Raw genomic sequence first — 23,132 nt, 5'->3', positions numbered from 1 at the left:
AAGTGTTAAAAGTAGTGTACGCAAGATTCAAAATGGATCTACTTATATATTACACATTTACTACCTATCTCATTCTTCAATCACTCTGAAGTAAGACAGTACTTACTGATATGTTACTATTCTCTTTTTCTTTTTCTTTTTTTTTTTACCTGTTATGAACTGACAACCCTACTGCTACTCAGTGTCGAGTGTGCGATACTTAAAATTTCGCTATCTACAGTCCTTTTCGATGCCCCTAATGGGATAGCTTTGATTTAGCTTTGCCAATTCATTCATACATTTTTTCGTTTATTTCTTCATTCGCTCATTAATTAATATTTCACCCACCCATCCAATCATCCATCCATCCAAATGTGAGGTAACATCTATCATGTAAATTATCTACTGCCTATGACTGGTATCTGAAGCTTTTAAAAGAATTTGAGATGATGAGAATGCTCACTCACTCACTCGCCCACACACCCATCCCATTAAAGTTACGGATGAAAGGAAGCTGCAACTACACTAATGAAAACTCGTTAGTAATGCTCCCAACTTTACTAAATGTATTAGCGAAGAATGACTGTGATACTAAGGTGTTGCAAAACTCAGGGTTATGGACCACAGAAATAAGACTTTCAATACCCTCGCCTATAAGAGTGACTTTTTCAACTCCTAACTTTCTCCAAACACCAGCACCGCAGAGCTCTGTCACAGACAGTACATTCGACTTACATACACTGAAAATTAAACAAGAACTACAGACATGTTGAGTGAGACTGACTGACATCCTAGATCATATATACCCAGATTGCTCGGCCTTATAGGCTTTGATGGTAACAACTTTTGTCAAGTTTACTATGCTGCCATCTAGTTGTTACATAAGGAGTCACGTCATAACTCCCATTTGAATTGTATTAGCGACTGTACTGCCATCTCGTGTTAGTTTACAGTGGACGGGTGGCGATCCTGGTGATTGTTCTCTTCAAAGTGCTGCCAATTTTAATATAGGGATGAGCTATCTGTTACATATATGATCTAGACTAACTCACCGTATCTTTGAGGTAGTGGAGTGCTTTAATTGGCACGGGTGTGTCTCCGACGTAAGGCTTCCAAATCTCCACGACACATGTCTCCTGAGTTCTAGGCAGCACCGATATCTTCTTGACAAGTCCGTCAGCAGTAGCCACGTACATCATGTGCACGGCTCGATGCAGCTTCGTGGGCAGCACATGGATGGCGATGTGTGTCAGCGTCTCCAATCGCCCGGTGTACAGAGGATGGAGCGTGGCCGGCTGCACTGCACTGTCCATCAGCTGGTACCGGTTCGAGTCCAGCAGCTGGTGAGAGTGGCTCTGGGACGGGGTGGATTGACATTCGAAGTGGCGCTTGTGAGGCGATACATGGCGCTCCCACGCAGAGCCAGGATGTTCCTGGTGCTTAAATGGTCCCGAAAATGCAGCAGTTATGGACGACATGTTGAAGGCACAAATCGCTGATCCGGGAATGCTATTACTGGAAAAGCAAAGAATTTGCATCAGTGGAGACTGATAATTTATTAAATTTAAGTATTAATTTCATCAGATTGCTTGCACAGGATATACAGGTTCTAGATTGTACTACAGTTCGACATTTGAAAGAACTAATGTGTGAGAAATATGACTGAAAACAGTCACATTGCATGTTACAGTGTTATCATTAGGGAACGGATTTCTAGTTCCTTATCTATTTTGTTTGCTACGTTCTAGACGTGTATTATTCAGATATCTCTACGTTTCATGTGCACAGGTTCCCCCTATTAAAATTCTATAGGACCTAAAATGCCTAAACTTACTTACTTTGAGCCATAAATTCCTATAAATGCCTAAAAACTATCTATTAATTTGAGAAAAATTCGTTACTGCACCGAGAATCGAACCCGGAATCTCTGAGTTGTGCGCGCTAAGCGCTTTTTCCATCTGAGCTATACTGGGACACGATCCATGATGCCGGCTGAACTCCTCTCATTGTATTATCAATGAGGATGGCGAGACCTCATATATGAATATGCCTAAAAACTATGTTTGTGCCTGAAAAGCGCATTTTAATATTTTCGCGTATATTTAATATCGGTACTAAAAATGCAAAAATTCCCCCCGAAAAAGTTACAAAAATGGTATTAAAAAAAACTATCTTACACACTAGTCTGGCAAGTTCGTTACATATTGATCTTAGAAGGGGAGGGAAAGTTTTACCTAATTACCTGGACTTGAAGTTCGTTGGGAAAAGTCCATTCTAGCATAAAAGGGGTGGTAGGTTGTCCAGGTTAGGCGAGAGCTTACAAATTAGTTTTCGCGTCAATGCACCCCTTTTTTGCGAAATGAAATTGACCAATTAGCAATCAGTCTCTTTCACTGATAGCATTTGAGTCTTCAGTTCAGTAGAGAGACCATAACAAAACAATTCGTGTCATTCTGTCACAAATTTGGAGTCCCAACAATAACAATTAAGGAAATTTCTATGATAGCTTTGAAGGGTTCTCTGCAGGTTTTACGGCGACACTTGTATTTCAATTCAAATTGAATTTTCTCAGTCTATTTTTATCTGTATTTTTTATTTTACTACAAATTTTCATTATGTGAAGTATTATCTACTGTAAATGTTATTTTATTGTAAAAAATTTTTTGTAAGACATTTTTAATGTAATCTTAAATGTTACTGTTTAACATTCTTTGTCTTCGACAACTTCACCAAGTTGAGAAAGATTAAATATTAAATTAAATTAATCATTGTCAGAACCGGTTATTTATTCATAAATTCCACCTAAAATGGAATATTCACTAAATTTATTAAAATTATTAATTGTTAATATTTTATATAAACTCCTAAAAATTCTAAATTGGATTTTGTAAATTTCTAAATCTTTGTTTTTTAGCACCTAGAAATCCGTTCCTTATTGTCATAACTGCCTGCTATAAAATACATACATACCGTACTGTGGACTTTAAAAATAACGAGGCAATTTAAAGTACACGCACGCGCACACTCGCCCATGCGCATACACAAATTCACTGTTACAGTGAATTATAGAGCTACTGTATGAATTTGTGAGTTATTCCTTCAGTTTATATTACTTACCTCGGCGTCGTAAAAGTAGCGTAAACCATATCCTCTGACTCCACGTAGGCCATTCCTTGAATTTCATCAAAATAGAACGGGTACTCTCCTGGTATAGAGCAATTGAGCCGTGCTTTTACGAATGTTGTCCAATTGTCTTTCAGCATAAATTGGCCGCCACTGTCATTTTTGCATACTCGTGCAATGCGAGAATATATGATCTAAAACATTAACAGAACGATAAGTTAAGCAAAAGATAAGCATTTTTATCGAGACAATATGAGTTATTCACATTGCACTGCTTATTTAATGGACTCTTAGATGTCATTGAAGTCAAAACACACGCCACTCTCTTAGATTTCCAAGGTAAAATATTCATGCAAAGAGGAATGCTAACCAACAAAATGTACGGATAAGATGTCACGTTAGAGACATAATTATACCTCAGATTTGACTCGAAATGTTTTATCTCGTCGAGCAGTAAACCTACAGTGTATCGTGAATCCAATAAATATTACGGGAAGTTTCTTCTCGGACATAACGCTTAAACTAAATCGCCGAACTGATGCGGCAACTTCTCTGTCAGAAATGTAAGGCGTGCAACATAACACTAAAGGCGAGCAGTCAAAGTATACATTGTACATATACAATCAATTTGATATAAGAAACCACAATCACGATTACATACAAAAGTACACGATTTCTCATTGCAAACATTACAGGTACGTGAAATTCTGTTTCTATGAGATGAAAAGGAAGTGGAGTAGAAGAGGATGAGGAAAGTAGGAGGTGGATAAGATGAAAAGAATACGAGATGGAGAAGATATTGAGAATAGTAATTGAGAAAAGAGAAAGAAAAGAACAGGAGTTGTAGAAGAAAACCATGAGAAGAGAAGAAACTGGAGACTAAAATCGATGAGAAGAGTGGAAGATGAAGAAGAAAACGATGAGAAGAGTAGGAGGTAGAGAAGAAAATGATGAGAAGAGAAGAAAGTGGAGACTAAAATCGATGAGAAGAGTAGAATGTGAAGAAGAAAACGGTAAAAAGAGCAGGAGATGGGGAAAAACGATGAGAAGAGTAGAAAGTGGAGAAAAACAAATGAGAAGAGTAGAAGATGGAGAAGAAAACGATGAGAAGAGTAGGAGGCAGAGAAGAAAACGATAAGGAGAATAGGAAGTGGAAAAAAACAATAAAAAGAGTAGGATGTGGAGAAAAACGATGGAAAGAGTAGGATGTGGAGAAGAAAACGATGAGAAGAGTAGAAGGCGGATAAGAAAACGATGAGTGATTAGATTAGAAAGTGGAGAAAAATCGATGAGAAGAGTAGAAGATGAAGAGAAAAAAGATTAAAAGAGTAGGAGATGGAGAATAAAACGGTGAGAAGAGTAGGAGTTAAAAAAGAAAACGATGAGGAGAATAGAAAGTGGAAAAAAACATAAAAAGAGTAGGATGTGGAGAAAAACGATGGAAAGAGTAGGATGTGGAGAAGAAAACGATGAGAAGATAGGGTCGGGAAGAAAGGAAAACAATAAGAGTAGAAGTGAAGAAGAAAACCATGAGAGGAGCATGAGGTGAAGAAGGAGAATATGAGAGAAGAGTAAAAGGTGGAGAATAAAACTACGAAAAGAAGAGAGGAGAGTGAAGAAAACGAGGAAAAGAGTAGGAGGTGGAGAAGAAGAGGGTGAAACGAGTAGAAGATGCAGAAGAAGAGAATAACAGAAGAGGTGGATATAATCAGAGATGAATGAGAAGTGAAGAAAATTAAAATATTGTAATATGAGATTGGGAAGAAAACGAGAAAGAGTGTGGGATGAGATATGAATAAAAGAACGAGGAGTGGAAAAGGACAATAAGAACGAGCGGGTGAGAAGTAGAGAAGTATGATATGAAGGGATGCATGAGAATTACTAGAGAAGGATAAGTATGGGAGAATAAATGGGGATGTGAAGGATGGGAATAGAGTAAGAGAAGGAAAAGAACTAAAAAAAGATGAGAAATAAGAGTTGAAAAGAACAGTATGAATAGAATTGGAGAATCAGACCAAGTTGAGAACGATAAAAAGAAAAAATGAGAAATGAAAGCTGAAGGAAAGAGGAGATATTATGAAAAAAATTGTGATGTAAGACAATTAACACATACCTTTCCACAATTGATATACTCCACGGCACTCTCTCGGAAAAGGAAATACACGAAGTTTGAGGTCTCAAAAGAGCCAACGAATTGCGGCTCATTGAGCCATTTGCTGTCGAATTGCTTGGTGCGAATGGTCGATCCTGAAATTTCAGTGGAGGTGCGGGAGATGGCCAGGTCGGTTCCAGAGAAGTCCAAAGGGCTGCCAGCAAAATATTGGCCGGAGCGAGTCAGCAGGGCGGTGACGTTTGCCTGAGGGCTGTACGGACATCTCGCCACACCCTTTACCCACTCCAGCACGCTGCTCACATTCTCGATCTGCAAGAGGGAAAACATGTCATGTCCATGTACGATGTCGAATAATATAAACGAAAAGGTATCGACCGTTACAGTTAATATAACGCTATAAAACTACATTTTCCGAAAAACTATGAAATTTCCACCAATATACTGTATCATAATTTTTTGTTAAATATAACATGAGCTATTCGCTCTGGAAATCTACAAGGTTATTTCACTTCCACCCTGTATATAGCTTGTAGATACAAATTGCATGTTCTAAATGTATTTCTTCCTTCAAAGTAAAATGAAACGTTTCTTCTTCAAGGTAGGGTTTCTTTATCCCGAAAAAAATGCACATTCAATGTTTATAATTTATATTAACCTAATATCAGAAATACATGTTTACAACCTTACTTCCATATGTGGAGTACATACTAATAAATAAGTTTTACAGGAGAATGATAAGAATTATGAATTTATTTTTATAAGGACGAGAAAAGACCGATAAATTTTGCCTCAAGCCTTCTCATTCATAGAATAGGCATATGGACCTTTCACGTATCTAATCTATGATATGAAACCTTCTACTTTACTTCCTTACCGAAGGAAGTTTTCTAAAGAACTTCCCTTGCCCTTAATAGCTGTCGTGATAGCCATCCGTTCACTAGGGAGGCAACGTTAATGCTCTCACTGTAAACTTCTCCGATTGCTAATTATCATGTGATTGGATCAAGGTCCTGTTCCCAGAAGGGAAGAATTCACTTCGTCATGTTATTCCGAACACCTCTAGGACACTACCGCCTCCATCAAGAGCAAAGATCAAGATTACATGAAGCCTTACTTCCACGCTCTGCAGACACCTCCACCTTGCGATGCTTTATGAAGCTAATTATATCTTCTACGGACTTTCATTAGCAGCTGAATGTGGTGTAACTACCTTGAACACCCACCTCATTCCATCAAGGAAGAATAGGCTATATAAAACTGAAGTTTGGAATTTATTTACCTCTATTACATCGAAATAGGAAGAGGAGTACGTCAAGGATTCCCTTTATCACCTACCCTGTTCAACATCTACTTGGGGGATTTAGTTTTCAGAACATGAGAGGAATGATAGGAGGAGAAAGAAGAATAGAGTGCATAAGATTTGTTGTTGATATGGCGTTGTTAGCAGAAGAGATGATACTAAGGGATATGCTACTGGAGCTAAATGACAGCTGTGAGCAGTAAGGAATGAAGATAAATGTCAACAAGACGAAGGCCATGGTCATAGGAAGAAAAGTAAAGAAGGTAAACTTGCGAATTCTAAATGAGGCAGTAGAGTAAGTGGACAGCTTCAAATACTTGGGATGTAGGCTACTATAAGCAGTAACATGAGCTGCTGCCAGGAAGTCAAAAGGAGGATAGCAATGGCAAAGGACACTTTTAATAGAAAAGGAACATCTTCTGCGGACCTCTGGAGAAACTACTAAGGTCCTACGTTCATAGACATCTATGACGTAGTGCAGAGGGCGGCCACTAGAGGGAACCCAAGAGTTGGAACTTAATCTGAGACGATTCTGTCCGACGCCGGGGTGGTATCCGGTGTGGCTTAGTGGATAAAGCATCAGCACGTAGGGCTGAAAACCCGAGTTCAAATCCCGGCGCCGGAAAGAATTTTTCTCCGTTCCATTACTCTATCATCGTATGATGACGCAGAATATCTGCATGGAAATATCATATGTACTTCGGTACATTAAAATAATAATACTAAGGAAGAGACTAGCAAAGTGCTTTGTTTTGAGTGTAGCATTGTATGGAGCAGAAACATGGGCATTACGATGAAGTGAAGAGAAGCGACTAGAAGCATTTGAAATACGGATATGGAGAAGGATGGAAAGCGTGAAATTGACACACAAAATAACAAACGAAACTGTGTGGGTGAAGAAAGAATGATGTTGAAACTGATCAGAAAGAGGAAAAGGAATTAGATGGGTCACTGGTTGAAAAGAAACTGTCCTCTGAAGGATGCACTGGAAGGGATGATGAACGGGATAAGAGTTCGGGGTGGAAGATATCAGACAATAGACGACATTAAGGTATGTGGATCATATGCAGAGACTATGAGGAAAGCAGAAAACTGGAAAGACTGGAAAATGCTGGGTTTGCAGTGAAAGATCTGCCCTTGGGCAGAACACTATGAATGAATGACATCGAATTTAAATTTACTATTTCACTACTCTCAGTTATATGAAAAAAAAGAATAATTAGTGTAGGCTACATTTATAAAGGCGTACTCAAAAGTAATTCTAAGCCATATTCGCCTGAAGAAGATGCATGCTTCAGACTGGCAAAATACGGAACACGTGCTGGTTCAAGTCTTCATATGGAAGACATTTTCACATGGAGTCCGGCTACTGTATGGAACGAGTGTCCACTCAGCATCGTAATCGGAAAATGGAGAGCTACATCGAGGACAATAATAGTTTAGCAAACTACACGTAGTTTCAACGACAAGCGGGATCAATGTTTTTTTACTTGGTTATTTAAGGACGCTGTATCAACTACGAGGTTATTTAGCGTCGATGGGATTGGTAATAGCGAGATAGTATTTGACAGACAAGCGCTTCAACCGACTGAGCTACGCCGGTGGCCAGAGGATCAATGTTCTGATCACACGTTACGAAAATACTATTGGGATGATCGTCCACCTCTGCTACCAGCTTGTAGGCCTTCGCTCTATCAAGACTATTGTGTTACGCATGCAAACGTTAGAACATTTATTTTTTTGTAAATCGATGAGCTTCGACCTCAGAAAAGCAACAGTTAACTGGTCAATAGAGCGGAAAGTGCATTGAACTGTTGAAACGTATTGATGTCATGTAAATAAGGAATAAATTTAATCATTAAGTCATTTAGCGCAAAGACAGACAGGCCTTTTGAGTTCTCCTGCGCCAATCATAGCACCAAAAAACAAGGAAATGCAACCCGGAAAAATAATGTCATTGAAAGGCAAACAAGGCAACGCAAACATATGGTATACGTTCTTTTCGATATAAAACAGAGTAATCGCGATCGTTAACTATAATCTTTGCAGAGGCACAGATGCTTTCCCTTTGTCGCTTTGTAGAGACAGTGTACAGTATTATTTATCCTTCGTGGTGAACTGGAAAAGAGACATCGTTAATCGAAAAAGACGGGTAATGTCATAGTTGTTCTTACCTTACTTTTATGTTCTTTTAAAGTAATGTCACTTTTCTCTGAACATTACTACAAGCAATTATTTTTTCTGATCTCCATTCTAATTCTCAGAAGCAAAAAAATGTCCGGGATGAAGTGTCATCTTTATCTCCAAAACCCTTGAGGGTTTCGACTGTTTCAAGTGCAGTTTGTAGTGGAACACGTGATTCAAGTACCGTCGGATAATCCGATGATCGATTAACCGAGTCAGATAATCGAGGTTCTACTGTACCATCACAGACTTTACCCTGGTCTGCTAACCATGTTTAAATAACCGGTGATTAAAAGGTACTCCGAAATTACATTTTAATCACGGTTTTTATCCATGGAGTCATAATCCATGGTTACGTTCTTAACCGACGTTAATGCACATCGCCATGAGCGTATTCCGAATCTCAGAGCTGAATAATCTGATGGCATCACGGTGTTCCGAATTTCAACGATGACGTCACTGATGCTCCACTGGCGTCGCACCGGTCCCATCAGCTTGCAGAGGTGATGGCAGTATCCATCAGTCTCCATCAGTGAATCTGATTGGTTCTTGTATAGGGCGGGAATTATCAGACGAATGACATCGTGCACTGTTGTGTCATGGCGGTGTGTTCTGCTTTGGTTCTGTTAAAAAAATATGTTAATGGCATATGAGCGAACATGTCAACGGACCAGTTATTACTACTGGTTCAAGAAATAAATTGTTTATGCTCTCTTTTCTTTTAAAGAGTCGACCTGGTTGGCGAGTTGCTATAGCGCTGGCCTTCTATGCCCAAGGTTGCGGGTTCGATCCCGGGCCAGGTCGATGGCATTTAAGTGTGCTTAAATTCGACAGGCTCATGTCAGTAGATTTACTGGCATGTAAAAGAACTCCTGCGGGACAAAATTCCGGCACATCCGGCGACGCTGATATAACCTTTGCAGTTGCGAGCGTCGTTAAATAAAACATAACATTTAACATTTTATCTTTTAAATAAATTACAGTACGGAAATTTCGCAAAATCTTGCTAACGTAGCACAGACAACTTGCACAGCCGCCATGATAGCCATTAAACCTTCCAGCAGTTTTTTATATTTTTTTCCTATTTCGCTGCAGTGTGAAGTCATTGATGTCCACCGGTCCGGTGAGATTCGGAATACGCTGTATGCATCTTTAAGGGTATTCAAAATATGTATTAAACTACTGGAAACGCATGGTTAAAACTGTTCCCCATTACCACAGGTGTCTTAGAGAATTGCATAAAATGAAATAAATGTTTGTATTCGGAAGGGATTGTGAGTGATATATGCTTGAGACAAACATCTCGTCTCAAAAAAATTCTTCTTCCGTACATTACAGAATCATGTTCCCAAGGCCATTACTGCATTTGAGGCCATATACGGAACAAAACCCATCACTTATTCGATGAATAACAACGAATAAGCCAAATTTGGACAAAATGATAAACGCAGTGACAGCGAGCAGTAAAGCGTGTTGGTTTTATGACAGCCCCAGCAGGCGCCAAAGCACTTACCTCTCTCCACGAACACTGAGGCGAGAAAGCATTGGTACCGCACGTGAAGATTCTCTTGCCTGTCGTAAGCAGCACCTTGATAAAGTTGTGACAGTGCTCCTCGGTCTGGCCCTTGTTTTGACACAACTCCGCCTTCTCGGGTGGCGCCAGCCAGGACGCCTTCTGCAGCTCCGTCAGTTCCCTCAACGACAATCGGTACAGCGTGTCCCTGCAGACAACAGAAACATAATGAGCGTCGGGTCCTGTCAAAAAGTAATTTCGGCACATTACTCGTGATATATGGTCAACAAGATACCTGTGGAGAAGGGAATATTGTTTGGGCGATGTCGACAGCGTCTCTGATCCTGCTGTCGCCAATTTGATAGTGCCATAGCGTGTTGCCTTTTGTCTTTAACAGTAGGGGAGAAGAATACTGCTAGAGGCTGCAGACAGAGGAAGGGGAAGTAATCCGTTATTACGAAACAAAGGATTAGGGGACTCATCATCCTTGGGCAAACATGACGGCCACGTGCGGAGTGTTGGTTCCGTCTTCGGGAAGTCTGGCTTTTGACTTGTGAATGCGGCTATATTGAGATGTTTTACGCATTCTTGAATCCATCCTTAGAAGTTACAATACGTATAAATAACATCCTGTGATGATGAAAGAAGTTTATCCAGTCATAAAATTAACTTCAGACACAATAAGCATAAACTTCCATATACGTAAAGATTAATTTTTGGTCCTACAGAATTTATTTGTAACCATAAACTTCCATGAAAAATACACGGCACACGATTGCAATGCAATCCTTATTTGAGATGTGGCGATAAGCACATCATTCTTAAAGATTAAGTCATAAGTGCACATACTCTTGGTTTCACAAGTAAAGAACCTTCGTTGCAGGGTTGGGTTCAGGAAGCCATAAATCTGACTGACACGCTCCCCCAATTAGTGAAACTGTGGACAAAGATACCGCCAGGAGACCGCCGAGAATGCTGTGTTGTGAATTTTCCATTTTTGAAAGAATCCAACCAGTTGCAAAAGAAAATACATTTAAAGAGTCCAGTCAAGAGCAAACGTGGCAACAGCTTCCCCTAACTGGCCTGTCAATCACTGTCATCTGTGTAGAAGTGGTGTGAGGCCAGGGTTCTTTACTTGTGGAGCCGAGAGTATATAACGCTACATTTTATAGGTTTTTATGCTCGACCGTGCCGAAATGTAGTAATTATACACCTGGTAGCAGTCCTTTAATGCATGTCATTAAAGTACACCTACTCATTAAAGTACAGGTGTTTTCAGCCAATGACAACTCAGCTTACAGGTGTTCAGCCAATGGCAAGTCAGCTTTGTACCGTTATAAAACCGCAAGTATCGATTATTCTCGGATATGCAATCGAAAAGTCACGGAGGCTGGAAATTCAATACTGTCGCAGAAGGTTATGTTCCGTTACTATAATAATTAGCGTTAATTGTAAATAATATTCAAATAAATTCAATTTTTCATCTCGTTTTTCAATGTCGAATTCAATAATCAAGGTTATACCAAGTTTAACGGGATTACATCAAGGTCAATGACATTATTGTTCCTCGGAAAAAATCAATACTTTCGCGTCTGCGCACATCTCACAATTCACGACCTAGAACAAGGTCACTTCCGATCTTGTCAGATACAAATAAAATGTATAGCCTACATCTGAAATATGGTCGAGCATACTATAATGGTAATTAAGAAGCTCGTATGAAAATTATGAAACTCGCTCGTTTCATAAACATCCATACTCGCTTCTTAATTACTATCATTATAGGCTCGTTGCATAATGTACTATTAGTGTATGTTTTATATATATTTTACATAATTAAGGTCATGCTTACATTCATATTAACTAAAGGGTTTTATAGCACTGTTATGGGATTATCTTATCTTTTATGACAACTTTATTCAGGTAATTTTGGTTCACCGAACGGATATATCTTACAAGCATATACATATTTATGAGGTTGTGTTAAATGATGAAATAGAATCACAAATGCACACAATGAAAAATAAGAAAATCTAAAGATTATGCACACAAATACTTATTCTGTTTTAACAAATGATTTTATATAAAACACATCGAATCATTAAGATTTTGCCGGGTCCCATTCCTTAATGAAAGAATACCGCTACGCCTTTTTATTGAATTGATTTGAGTCTACATTATTATTATATTACATGTAGTGGATCCTGAAGTTAGAAAGAAGAGCTCTGGTATGTGTGGGGGCGAGGCTCAGGAATAAGATCATCTCTGCATGCCAAGAACGACCAAAATGGGAGGGGTCACAGTAACAAATTGCGGGATAAATTGAAAGTTCAAAACCTTTAAATCAGAAACATTATAAAAGCACTGCTAACAACGGAGAAGAGCGGATTACAAACGACTTTGCAGCAAGTTCATATAATCATAGTTTTGTAAGGCGAAATCCTCATCAATTTCTGGTTTTTCCTCCAGCTATAAATAAATTTCTTCTAACAGATATAAGCGTTACTTCAATTGGTTGCATATGTGACTCCGTACTATCTTGGCCATAATGAAGTACGAGTACACTGAACTGTGAAATATGTGACCAAGTCTCGAATTGAGGCGAAAGCAATTTGCATCTCAAAAGGAAGTTCTCAATAAGTTAAAAACACTTAAAATTGCAGAAGATTCTTTATTGTTGTTCATTAAGTTAAACCTGTCATTGTCCACCAATTCGTTTTGGAAACAATTATGAATCTCGCATAACCCAAAAGAAAAGAAAAGAAAAGAAAAGAAAAGAAAAGTTTCATGAATATGTTTGGTACCTTAAGCTTGAAACTGTAAATGCCAATGTTCAAATGTTACAGAGTAACTGAAGAGCAAACTTTCAATACCTGACATGTCCATTTTCAGAAAATGTTACAATATGTGTCTCTGTATTAAACGAAGATTTCTCTATGGTGAAATTTTATATGAATCCATAGCAAAAGAATGATGTTTAATATTTCACCATAGAAAAGGATTTTGTTCGTTGGAGAGATATAAGTTTAAGGCATCTGAAGTGTATTTTCTGAGTTCCTGTACGAATATGAAGTTTGAAACATACGAAATAAATTCAGCAAGATTTTTAATACTGCAAGGATGATATTAACGGGTGAGGGTTGCCAACGGGAAAGTTGTTGTTTGAATAATAGACTCAAACCCAGGTGTAGACGATGAGCCGAAAAAAAATAAAATTGAAGAAACAGGAGTAGAGTTAGAGGACTAAAATATGAAAATAAACAGAAGGAAAGAGATAAGAGGACTAAGACGTGAAGTAGAAGGAATGGAAGATGTGGAAAAGAAAGAGTAAAACCCAGTAGAGTATAAAAATGAAATATAAACAGTAGAAGAAACGGAAGTGAAAAAATAAGAGTAGAGCAGTGGAATAAACGGGAAGAGAAGTCGACAAAAAAGGATAAGGAGAATTAAAAGGAAAGTAGATAAAACAGGAAAAGCAGAAGAGAAGTAAAAACAGAAATAGCCAAATTTATTATCAACAATTCCATATTTAGGAATCGACCTTGTACAATGAGTATGCGGTGGCTTTGTTGTAGATAATGCAACACCTAATCGATTCTTTACATTCCATTTCTTACTATCATTTATTGTTACAGCTGCCGTAATACTAACTTATTATTTCTACATAATCCAATTGGATTAAACAGAAATATTGATAAAATATCAGGATCAGAAACGGGAATTAAAGACAAATTGTAGAATCGAAGTAAAAAGGTAGAGTAGAAGAGGGTTACAAAGAAAGTACGTAGAAGAAACGGAAAAACATCAGAAAAGAGTCCAAGAAACGGGAGAAGAGGAGAAAAGGGGAAGGAATTAGTAAAAGTAAGGGTAAAAGACGAGAAGAAACAGAATAAAGACGAGAAGAAACAGAATAAAGAAGATTAGAAGAGAAGTAAAAGAAACAGAAAAAGCACAAGGGGTGTACAAACACAGGAAAAATTAGAAGAGAATTGTAAAATTAGGTTAGGTTAATGAAAAGAAAAGGAGCATAAGAAACTGAAGTAGAAGAGGAATAGAAGGAACAGAAGAAGTGGAATAGAAGAAACAGAAGTAGGAAAGGAATATAAGTAACAGTAGTAGTAGAAGAGTTGAATAAGAACGGTAAAAGAAACGGTAGGTGAGTAAAAGAAACAGGAGTAGAAAAGCAGAAGAAAGAGTAGACGAAACAGGTGTAGAAGGCGATTAGGAGAAAGAAGAGTAGGAGAGTAGAAGAAACAGGGTGGAAGAAACAGTAGAGCAGTATAAGAAGAGCAGAAGATATACGTAGTAGAGGGTAGAAGAAACAGGATTAGAAAAGGAGTAGAAAAACAGGAGTATGAGTAGGAAAACAGGAGTAGAATAAGAGTAGAAGAAACAAGAGTAGAATAGGAGCAGAAGAAACAGGAGTAGAAGAGTAGAAGAAACGAACAGAATATAAGTAGAAAGAACAGGAGTAAATTGGAATAGAAGAAACAGGAGTAGGAGAAGAGTAGAAAAAAAGTAGAAGAAATAAGATTAGAAAAGGAGTAGAAAAACAGGTGTATAAGAGTATAAGAACGGACTAGAATAAGAGTAGAAGAAACAGGAGTAGAATAGGAGCAGAAAAAAACAGGAGTAGGAGAGTAGAAGAAACGAATATGAGTAGAAAGAACAGGAATAAATTGGAATAGAAGAAACATGAGTAGGAGAGAAGTAGTACAGGAGTAGAAGAAATAAGACTAGAAAAGAAGTAGAAAAACAGGAGTATAAGAGTAGAAAAACAGAAGTATAAAAGGAGAAAAACAGGAGTAGAATAAGGGTAGAAGAAACAAGAGTAGAATAGGAGCAGATGAAATAGGAGTAGAAGAGTAGAAGAAACGAATATAATATGAGTAGAAAGAACAGGAGTAAATTGAAATAGAAGAACAGGAGTACGAGAGAAGTAGAAAAAAGGAGTAGAAGAAATAATATTAGAAAATGAGTAGAAAAACAGGAGTATAAGTGTAGAAAAACGGGAGTAGAATAAGAGTAGAAGAAACAGGAGTAGAATAGAAGCAGAAGAAATAGGAGTAGGAAAGGTGAAGAGTAAAATAAACTAGAGTGGAAGAGGACTAGAAGTAGGAGAGTAGAAGGAGTACAACGAAACAGAAGTAGAAAAGGAATAGAATAAACAAGGGTAGAAGAATCAAAGTAGGAGCAGGAGGAATAAGAGTGGAAGAGTAGTAACAATAAGAGTAGAAGAAATAGGAGTAGAAGAGGAATAGAAGAGTTAAAGAAACAAAGTAGAGAAGTAGAAGAAACAAGAGAAGAGTAGTAGAAGAAACAATAGTAGAAGAGGAATAGAAGAAACGGGAGTAGAAGAGTAGAAGAACGGTAGGATTGGAATAGGAGTAGTAACAATAGAAGTAGAAGAGTAGTACAATAGAAGAAACAATGGATACAACCCTAACATAATAGACACACTAATAAAAAAGGCAAAATAAAAACAGAACAAACCAACACAAACAGCACGCGAGAATAAATACATAACATTAACATATCACAATACCAATACCCACAAAATTGCTACTTCATTCAGAAAACTAAAGTACAAAATTGCATACAAAACAAATAATACAACACAGAAATACTTACATAACAACACCAAACATTCAAATAAATATAATTCAACTGGAGTTTACAAATTAAAATGCAATAGTTGCCCACATTTTTACATAGGACAGACAGGAAGATCCTTTCATACAAGATATAATGAACATATTAAAGCTATAACCAAACCTTACATCACATCAAATTATGCAGATCACATTATCAACAATAATCATGACTACAATAATATAGAAACAGATATGGAAATTTTACACATCACACCAAAAAGTTCACAGTCAAACATCCTAGAACAGTACGAAATATATAAGAATACAATAGCATACCCACAATATATACTTAACACACAACTACAGTTCGATACGCACACATTATTTGACGTCATAATACATCATAACATACAAACAGCCAACCCCCACCATAGGAGCAACACACCCCCACCCCTACCATCGACAACTGCACATCGCAGAGTCAAGATCACCAGTGGTTCAAGAGACACTGAAGACGACGACACATAGCGTCGAAAAGGGCCGTCTGTCGAAGGTATATACCTTTTTTTTTTAACAATTTTAACACTTTTAACGTATGACAAAGTAAATTTTATGTTTTTAAACAAGAGTAGGAGAGGAGCAATAGAAGTAATAATAAAGGAGAATAGTAAAAGTTAAAGTAGAAGAAACACGAATATAAAAGGAAGAGTAAAAGAAAGGAGTACAAGAGAAGGAAAAAAGTAAAATGGATAACAGTAGGAGTAGGATAGAAGTAGAAGAGGAAGAAATGAATAAAAGGAATAAAGTAGTTGAATAAAAGAGAAAGAGACAAAAGTAGAAATTTGACTACAAGAGAAAGAATAGAAAAAGATTAGAGGAAACAGTAGAGAAAAGGGAGAGTTAGGCGAAAGAGAAGAAGTAGGAGCAGAAGCAGAAGGTTTCTTTAAACATAAACTATTCATGAGAAGAACTAAGATTACGGACGGCAATTCGGCGACACTAGAATGAACGACAATGCAAGAGGGCAGCTAACTGTGTCTGAATCTCTTTATCTGTCTCACCTCACAGGATCTGCTGGGAATAGAACTCTGGCCCCTGAGGTGAGATGTCATCTGACTGAGCTATGGCCGGACCGCTACAATTACGAAGCTGTCAAGGACCACATTACGACCCCATCTCAGGTCTCCCCTTAAGGAAGGGGAGGCGCCGGAATTGTAAATGAGCAGCATGATAATGTAGAAGATAATGCAGTGACCTTGCATTAGCAGGTACTGACTTCGGGAATATGGTGAGTAAACTTGAACATTATAAGCACTTTGAGGAATTGTTTATGTTGGGTGGAGACACGGCACATACTATCCACAAAGAGGTAACGCCTCTGGTTGCAATTTTTCTTACCTCTAAATTTATTTTTATCCAGGACGAACGAGGGGTGAGAAATAGATGTCACTTTCAATGGTGGAATTGTCATCGGGTGAACGTTATATGCTATTAATATCACATCTATTCAAAGGGAAATTCAAAACGGAATATTCAAGGCCGTAATGGTGTAAAGAGATGCAACAACAAGAAAACGCTCTCCATATCATGCCAACAAATCTTGTAGCTGCGTTCTCGAAACATGTTTACACCAGTAATAAAAGTCCTCGATCGCAATCATCGCTCATACATCCAAGATGACTGCCATAGCATAAGTCTAATATTATTCACACCGAGGAGTTTATACTCCACCTTGGAAGTTGGTTGTTTGAGAAAAAAACGTGTTATTGACACGGGTGATTTATAGCGGACATACAAGCGTCTGAGAGTGTAGGCTCTGTATAATCAGCGGCCTTATGCTAAATATGGATACACAGAATAAAACACTTAAAAACTCTGAACAAGTTTCATAAATTACACCTATTTTCAATGCTGGTGCTCGACTATTTCACTTGCAAAGACACGATAAAAAGTTGGAAGTCAAAGAAATATATTCTTATATCACAAGAAGAAGACATAATAGACACAGTTGGACACTTTAAAATTATTAGGAGATTATAAACTTATGAGTTATAACATCAATAAAATTACTATACATAAATATCAGAGACAGTAAAGTCCTAACACAAATTTAGATCAGGATATATAAATGTGACGCAGCAGGATTACTGTTCGGAAATAATTCAGCATTGAGACATATGACACAGCCCTCAGCGTTCTTGTGGATTAACAGATACATATGGCCTGGCAACATCTCAATTAATTTCACGGCAGTTTTCTATGCGCGAAGGATAGACTAAAATGAATATATATACAGGGACATCATTTTATTTTTACTAACATTTCTAATATTAACCTGGCTATATCTTTGGATCAACGATTAAGAACCGAAAAACCGTTTGCTACCTCCTTCCACGACTGGAGTTCGATGATAATGACGTAATATACAAACAAATCACTTTACTAGGTACAGCAGGGAAGAAAAGTAGTTCATCCATTTAAGTAAACTAGGAAATATCGCGATTTTGAGTTTGATAATTTTCATTAGGTTTTTGTTTAATCAAAATACAGTACAGTATTAACAATGAGTGTTTTTACTCACGAACTGATCTTTCCACGCGGACGTATTCATTATGCAGTGTATATTATACTGTCTACAACATATTAGCGTAGAATATAGAAAATGAAGTTAAATTGAAAAATAATCATAATATGGATATTTAAACACATTTTTGAAAATAGTGGCCGTTCATTTCGATACAGGCTTCAGTTCTAAAGTGCATATTATCGCACTATAGACTATTGTACGTAATTCCAATTACCAGGTTCGTACTTCGTATCAGTAACTCATGTTGAAATAATTCTGCACCTACTCTATAAAAGAGACCTTACGTACTGTACATTCAATCTTCACTTCTGCCCGATCAGAAAAGATAAAATTACTCAGACATGCTATCTACTGTCCGTCCAGGTGGTTACGTCGCAGCGTCGTAGAAAGGGAGGAAATCACGTGACAATTAATTAACGAGGCCCTTTTATTTAAGTTATTTTAAAAAATTGTATGGGTATAATATTACGTAGACGTCCAATTCCTAACAGAAATTAATGTTCCCAGAAAAGAGCTAAGACAGCCCAGCCACTAGCATTTACAGAGAGGCGAATAGAAGCAGGTGGGGGAAACCGGGATGCGACGTAGGCAAATGGAAAATGATGCAATATTGAAAGCTCTTTCGTCACTGAGAAACGTGAACATATTTTTGGAACGTACTGTTTACTATGACCGTAAGGCTACTATGACTGTATATGCGGTCTTGGATCTGTGTGGAGGACGGTTGTACTTCATTAGTAGAAGGGGTGGGAGTGAAGTACATTAAAAAACTCAGGTACAATAAAAATTGAAGTAAAAATAAAATGATGTCCCTGTATATAGGCTACACACACACACACACACACACACACACACACACACACACACACACACACACACACACACACACTGTGATTAAGTAAAATAAAGCCTTACAGATTTTCATGAAAATACACGTTTTTGGTATTCCTGTTATCGAAAAATTGGTCTTCTACAGCTATAAGTTACGTTTCTAATACGTAAGCTCCTTTATCCATTCGTGCAATAAATAACTTATCTGAATATACAGTAGCCTATGTCCACAGAAACCCTCCGTGATTACAAACAGGTATAATTTCATAACGTTGTACAGTCTGATCCGTTTGAGTATGGATGATATTAATTTACGAGTATTAAGTATTGTAAAGCTATTATGATAGTAGGAAAAATTTCTTGCTGGTTATATTATGATTAAAAGATAGGAGTTTCCATATATGACAATAAAAATGCATAATCTGAATAGACAAATGAAAATCGTAGATGATTAAAATGGCTACTACAAATCAACAGTGGGCACAATGCTAAATTTGAGAGTGGTATGCTAAATTTGAGAGTGTTAAAAGAGTTCAAAGGGAATTTCGACGTGAGTATGGTGTGCATAATGTACCTAAATACGATTCCACAATGTTGTGGTATCGAACATTTATAGAAACAGGTTCTGTGTTTAAAAAAGAAACATGCAGGAGGTCGCAGGCGAAACCCAGTACGAGAAGCAGTTATGTCTTGGCTTGGCCCCCAAACTCCCCAGATCTAACCCATCCCGACTTCTTCGTGTGGGGTTTTATTAAAGACATTTTCTATTCACAGAAACCCAGGAACATTGATGAGCTGAGAGTAAAAATTACTCAAGCTTTTCAACAAATCACCCATCTTATGTTACAACGGACATGAACTGAATTGCATTAATGTTATGAGTTGTGCAGGGTGCGCAATGGGGGTCATGTTGAGCTCTGAGGAATCTCCCATCTTTCAGTGTTGTGTGCACAAAGTTTCAACAAATAAAGTTCAGTAGTAAATGTTTTACAGTATTTTTTTATTTTATCCATACCCAAACGGATTTCTCTGTATATTACGAACTTTATATCAGCGTCATGAGAAAGGGGGGCCCAAAGAATTCATGTTTTGAATATTACGATACGTGTAATTGCCGGCAAAAACTATAGTTAACAGCAGGAGCGAATTGAAGCTGGTAATATGGGTTTAGTTCGTTCGAGCTTTTGCTATTTTTGCGTTATTCCATTGAAGCAAATGTCCGTAACCATCTTAACAAGCAACTGGCAGGAAGGTAGATTTGGGGCGCTGGAGACTAAGACGACATATTTTTCAAGTGACCACCGAAGTCCCCCGACTTGAATGTTTCCAATTCCTTCTTCTGGGGTTATATAAAATATATCACATATGTACCTCCACCACTTCAGAATCTCCAAGAGCTGTGACATGGTATATCCGGTGTGACTGAGTTAAACCCAGTAGATATTTTTGAGCGCGTGTGGCGTGTGCCACACAGGCCATCTGTCAGACTTGGACAAGCATCCCATATATGTCTACAGGGCGCAAAATAGACCAAAGAGTGCCTAAGTGTACGGATCTGTCCCGGGTCCAGCCCTCGTTAAACCAAGCCAAAAAAGCACGGACTCGTCGCCGGCCCGGTCCTATAAAGTCAAGTCAAACCACCCAGGCTAAATTATAAAACGTCTTTGCCCAGGCTAGAGACCTTCAAGAGGGTTATACAAAAACAAAGCTATAGTACATTCATCCTCATTTGTACTTGTTTTGTTGTTCAGTAGCTGAATGCCTATTCAAACTAGCGACAAGTAATCGTAAGAAATAATAAATATAAATTATACTCAATGCCAACTGTATGGAATAGGTGTTCATATAGAGCAACATTTAATGAACAGTTGTGTAATAAGCTAAATAAATGTTAATAAGGTAACATGAAGACATTCGGGCCACAACAGTATGGAAGAATTATTCGTGAAAGACAAAACAATAAAACGAGTTGCTGAAATTGGAGACATTATTCCATTAAATTATACCGAAAACATGGTGTACGTTATGGTCCCAAGCTTTCATCACAGTCTAGTATATACAGTCACGAAGCCTGAGTTGTTGAGAGTACTAGGAACAATAGGCTGTGACGATATTATTTCGCATTGTCTGTGATGAGGCGATAGTAGCGATCCTAGTGGTTAGCAACTATTTATGGATGCATATTCCCTACGTACTGAACTTCGTGACTGTATATACTAGACTGTGCTTTCATGGTATGAAAAAAAAAACATTATATTTACTTATGTACTTATATTTTTTAGTTCGCTTGCGTATTAAATCGTTGCGTAGGCTAATTGGTTCGTTTGCGCATTAAATAATTTTATTTCACACTAGCCGTACCCGTGCGCTCCGCTGCACTTGTTAGAAATAAATATAAAGTAATTACATAATTAAAATAGGACATCTGCCCCAGGGAACATTCGTGTTTGATAGAAGGATAAATAGTTTAATATGTTACTTAATTTAAATTGTATTTAAGTAATTAAAATGCGATCATTTTGGTCCAGAGACCACTCATTTGGTGCAATGATAATTCCTTTAACATATTTCTTATTTGTTATTACATAAAAATAATTAAAATATGATCATTTGGTTCAGAGAACATCCGTTTTTGATGCAACGATAATCCGTTTAACATTTTTCTAAATTAGTCTTGAATGCATCTTTAATAAATCACTCCAAATTAATAGAGTGGATTGTGTATGAAGATAATTTTTCTGTGCGTAAACATCTATTTTCATCTTACCTCATTCCTTATATGTAGTATTACATCCATCTAGAGAAACTACAAATTCCAAATAGTGAAGGAATTATCCAAATTAGCTTCTGAGATTACTTCATACAAACAGACAAATTTAACATTCTCTGTATATTAATATTGACAAACGTCAAGGCCGCCTTAAATAGACGGAGTCATTTGTTTTAATTTCATTATAGCCATCGATGTCGTTCCTGCAATAACTCCTTTGTGACATATCGATTTTCAGATTTTTACTCTATTAAATAACTTAAATAGTTATACAGCAAATAATACAATCTCCTATATGTAATTATATTTCTTTCTTTCGAAAATGTAAGAATTCACGATCTCCTATGTACGACTGCCATAGAATAAATAAATCTGTTTTTTCTTCCTACTGAAAAATTTTATATTTTGCACATAGGAATTACGGAACAACGACGCTATAATCTGAGGCGGCGTTGAAAATGTATTGTATTGTTATTTTAAAACTCTTGTATATCCTTAAATATCAGTCCTATCAAAATTTTGCTTGGAATAAAACTTATCGGAAATAATGTTTAAAGAAACTTTTGTTATGTAACATTTATCAAAAAAATCAATAATAAGCGAGATATTTCGATTTATTTAATTCAGGCCCCCTTATAACCTCCTTTTCAAATAAAGTATTTTGAATGCCATATAGCCTACAATCTAAGTTACAACGAACTTAATTTATATTCCAATTTTCATCGAAATCCGTTCAGCCATTATCGCGTAAAAAGGTAACAAACATACAAACAGACAGGCTTAAATATCAGTCCTATCAAAATTTTGCCTGGGATAAAACTTATCGGAAATCATTTTTAAAGAAACTTTTGTTATGTAATATTTTTCACAAAAATCAATAATAAGCGAGATATTTCGATTTATTTAATTTAGGCCCCCTTATAACCCCCCTTTTAAATAAAGTATTTTGAATGCCATATAGCCTAACATCTAAGTTACAACTTAATTCATGTTCCAATTTTCATCGAAATTCAGCCATTATCGCGTGAAAAGGTAACAAACATCCAGACAGACAGACAGACAGACAGACAGACATACATACATACATACATACATACATACATACATACATACATACATACATACATACAAGCAAAAT

The 23,132-nt window shown here is 37.2% G+C and overlaps 1 protein-coding gene across 1 annotated transcript in view; it reads right to left on the bottom strand.

The window, feature by feature from the left end:
• Positions 1-23,132, bottom strand: part of Sema5c (Semaphorin 5c) — a 598,088-nt gene that overhangs the window by 37,498 nt on the left and 537,458 nt on the right. Inside the window, exons 4-7 of the mRNA XM_069823406.1 lie at positions 10,213-10,420; positions 5,216-5,524; positions 3,097-3,296; positions 1,032-1,494 (exon numbers count right to left, since the gene is read on the bottom strand). Coding sequence (XP_069679507.1) covers positions 1,032-1,494; positions 3,097-3,296; positions 5,216-5,524; positions 10,213-10,420 — 1,180 coding nt within the window. The remainder of the gene's footprint in view (positions 1-1,031; positions 1,495-3,096; positions 3,297-5,215; positions 5,525-10,212; positions 10,421-23,132) is intronic.

The sequence above is a fragment of the Periplaneta americana genome, chromosome 4 (genome assembly GCF_040183065.1).
Source record: "Periplaneta americana isolate PAMFEO1 chromosome 4, P.americana_PAMFEO1_priV1, whole genome shotgun sequence".
Taxonomy (NCBI): domain Eukaryota; kingdom Metazoa; phylum Arthropoda; class Insecta; order Blattodea; family Blattidae; genus Periplaneta; species Periplaneta americana.
Note: the sequence above shows the minus strand (reverse complement) of the source record. Positions and strands in the feature narration are given on the sequence as shown.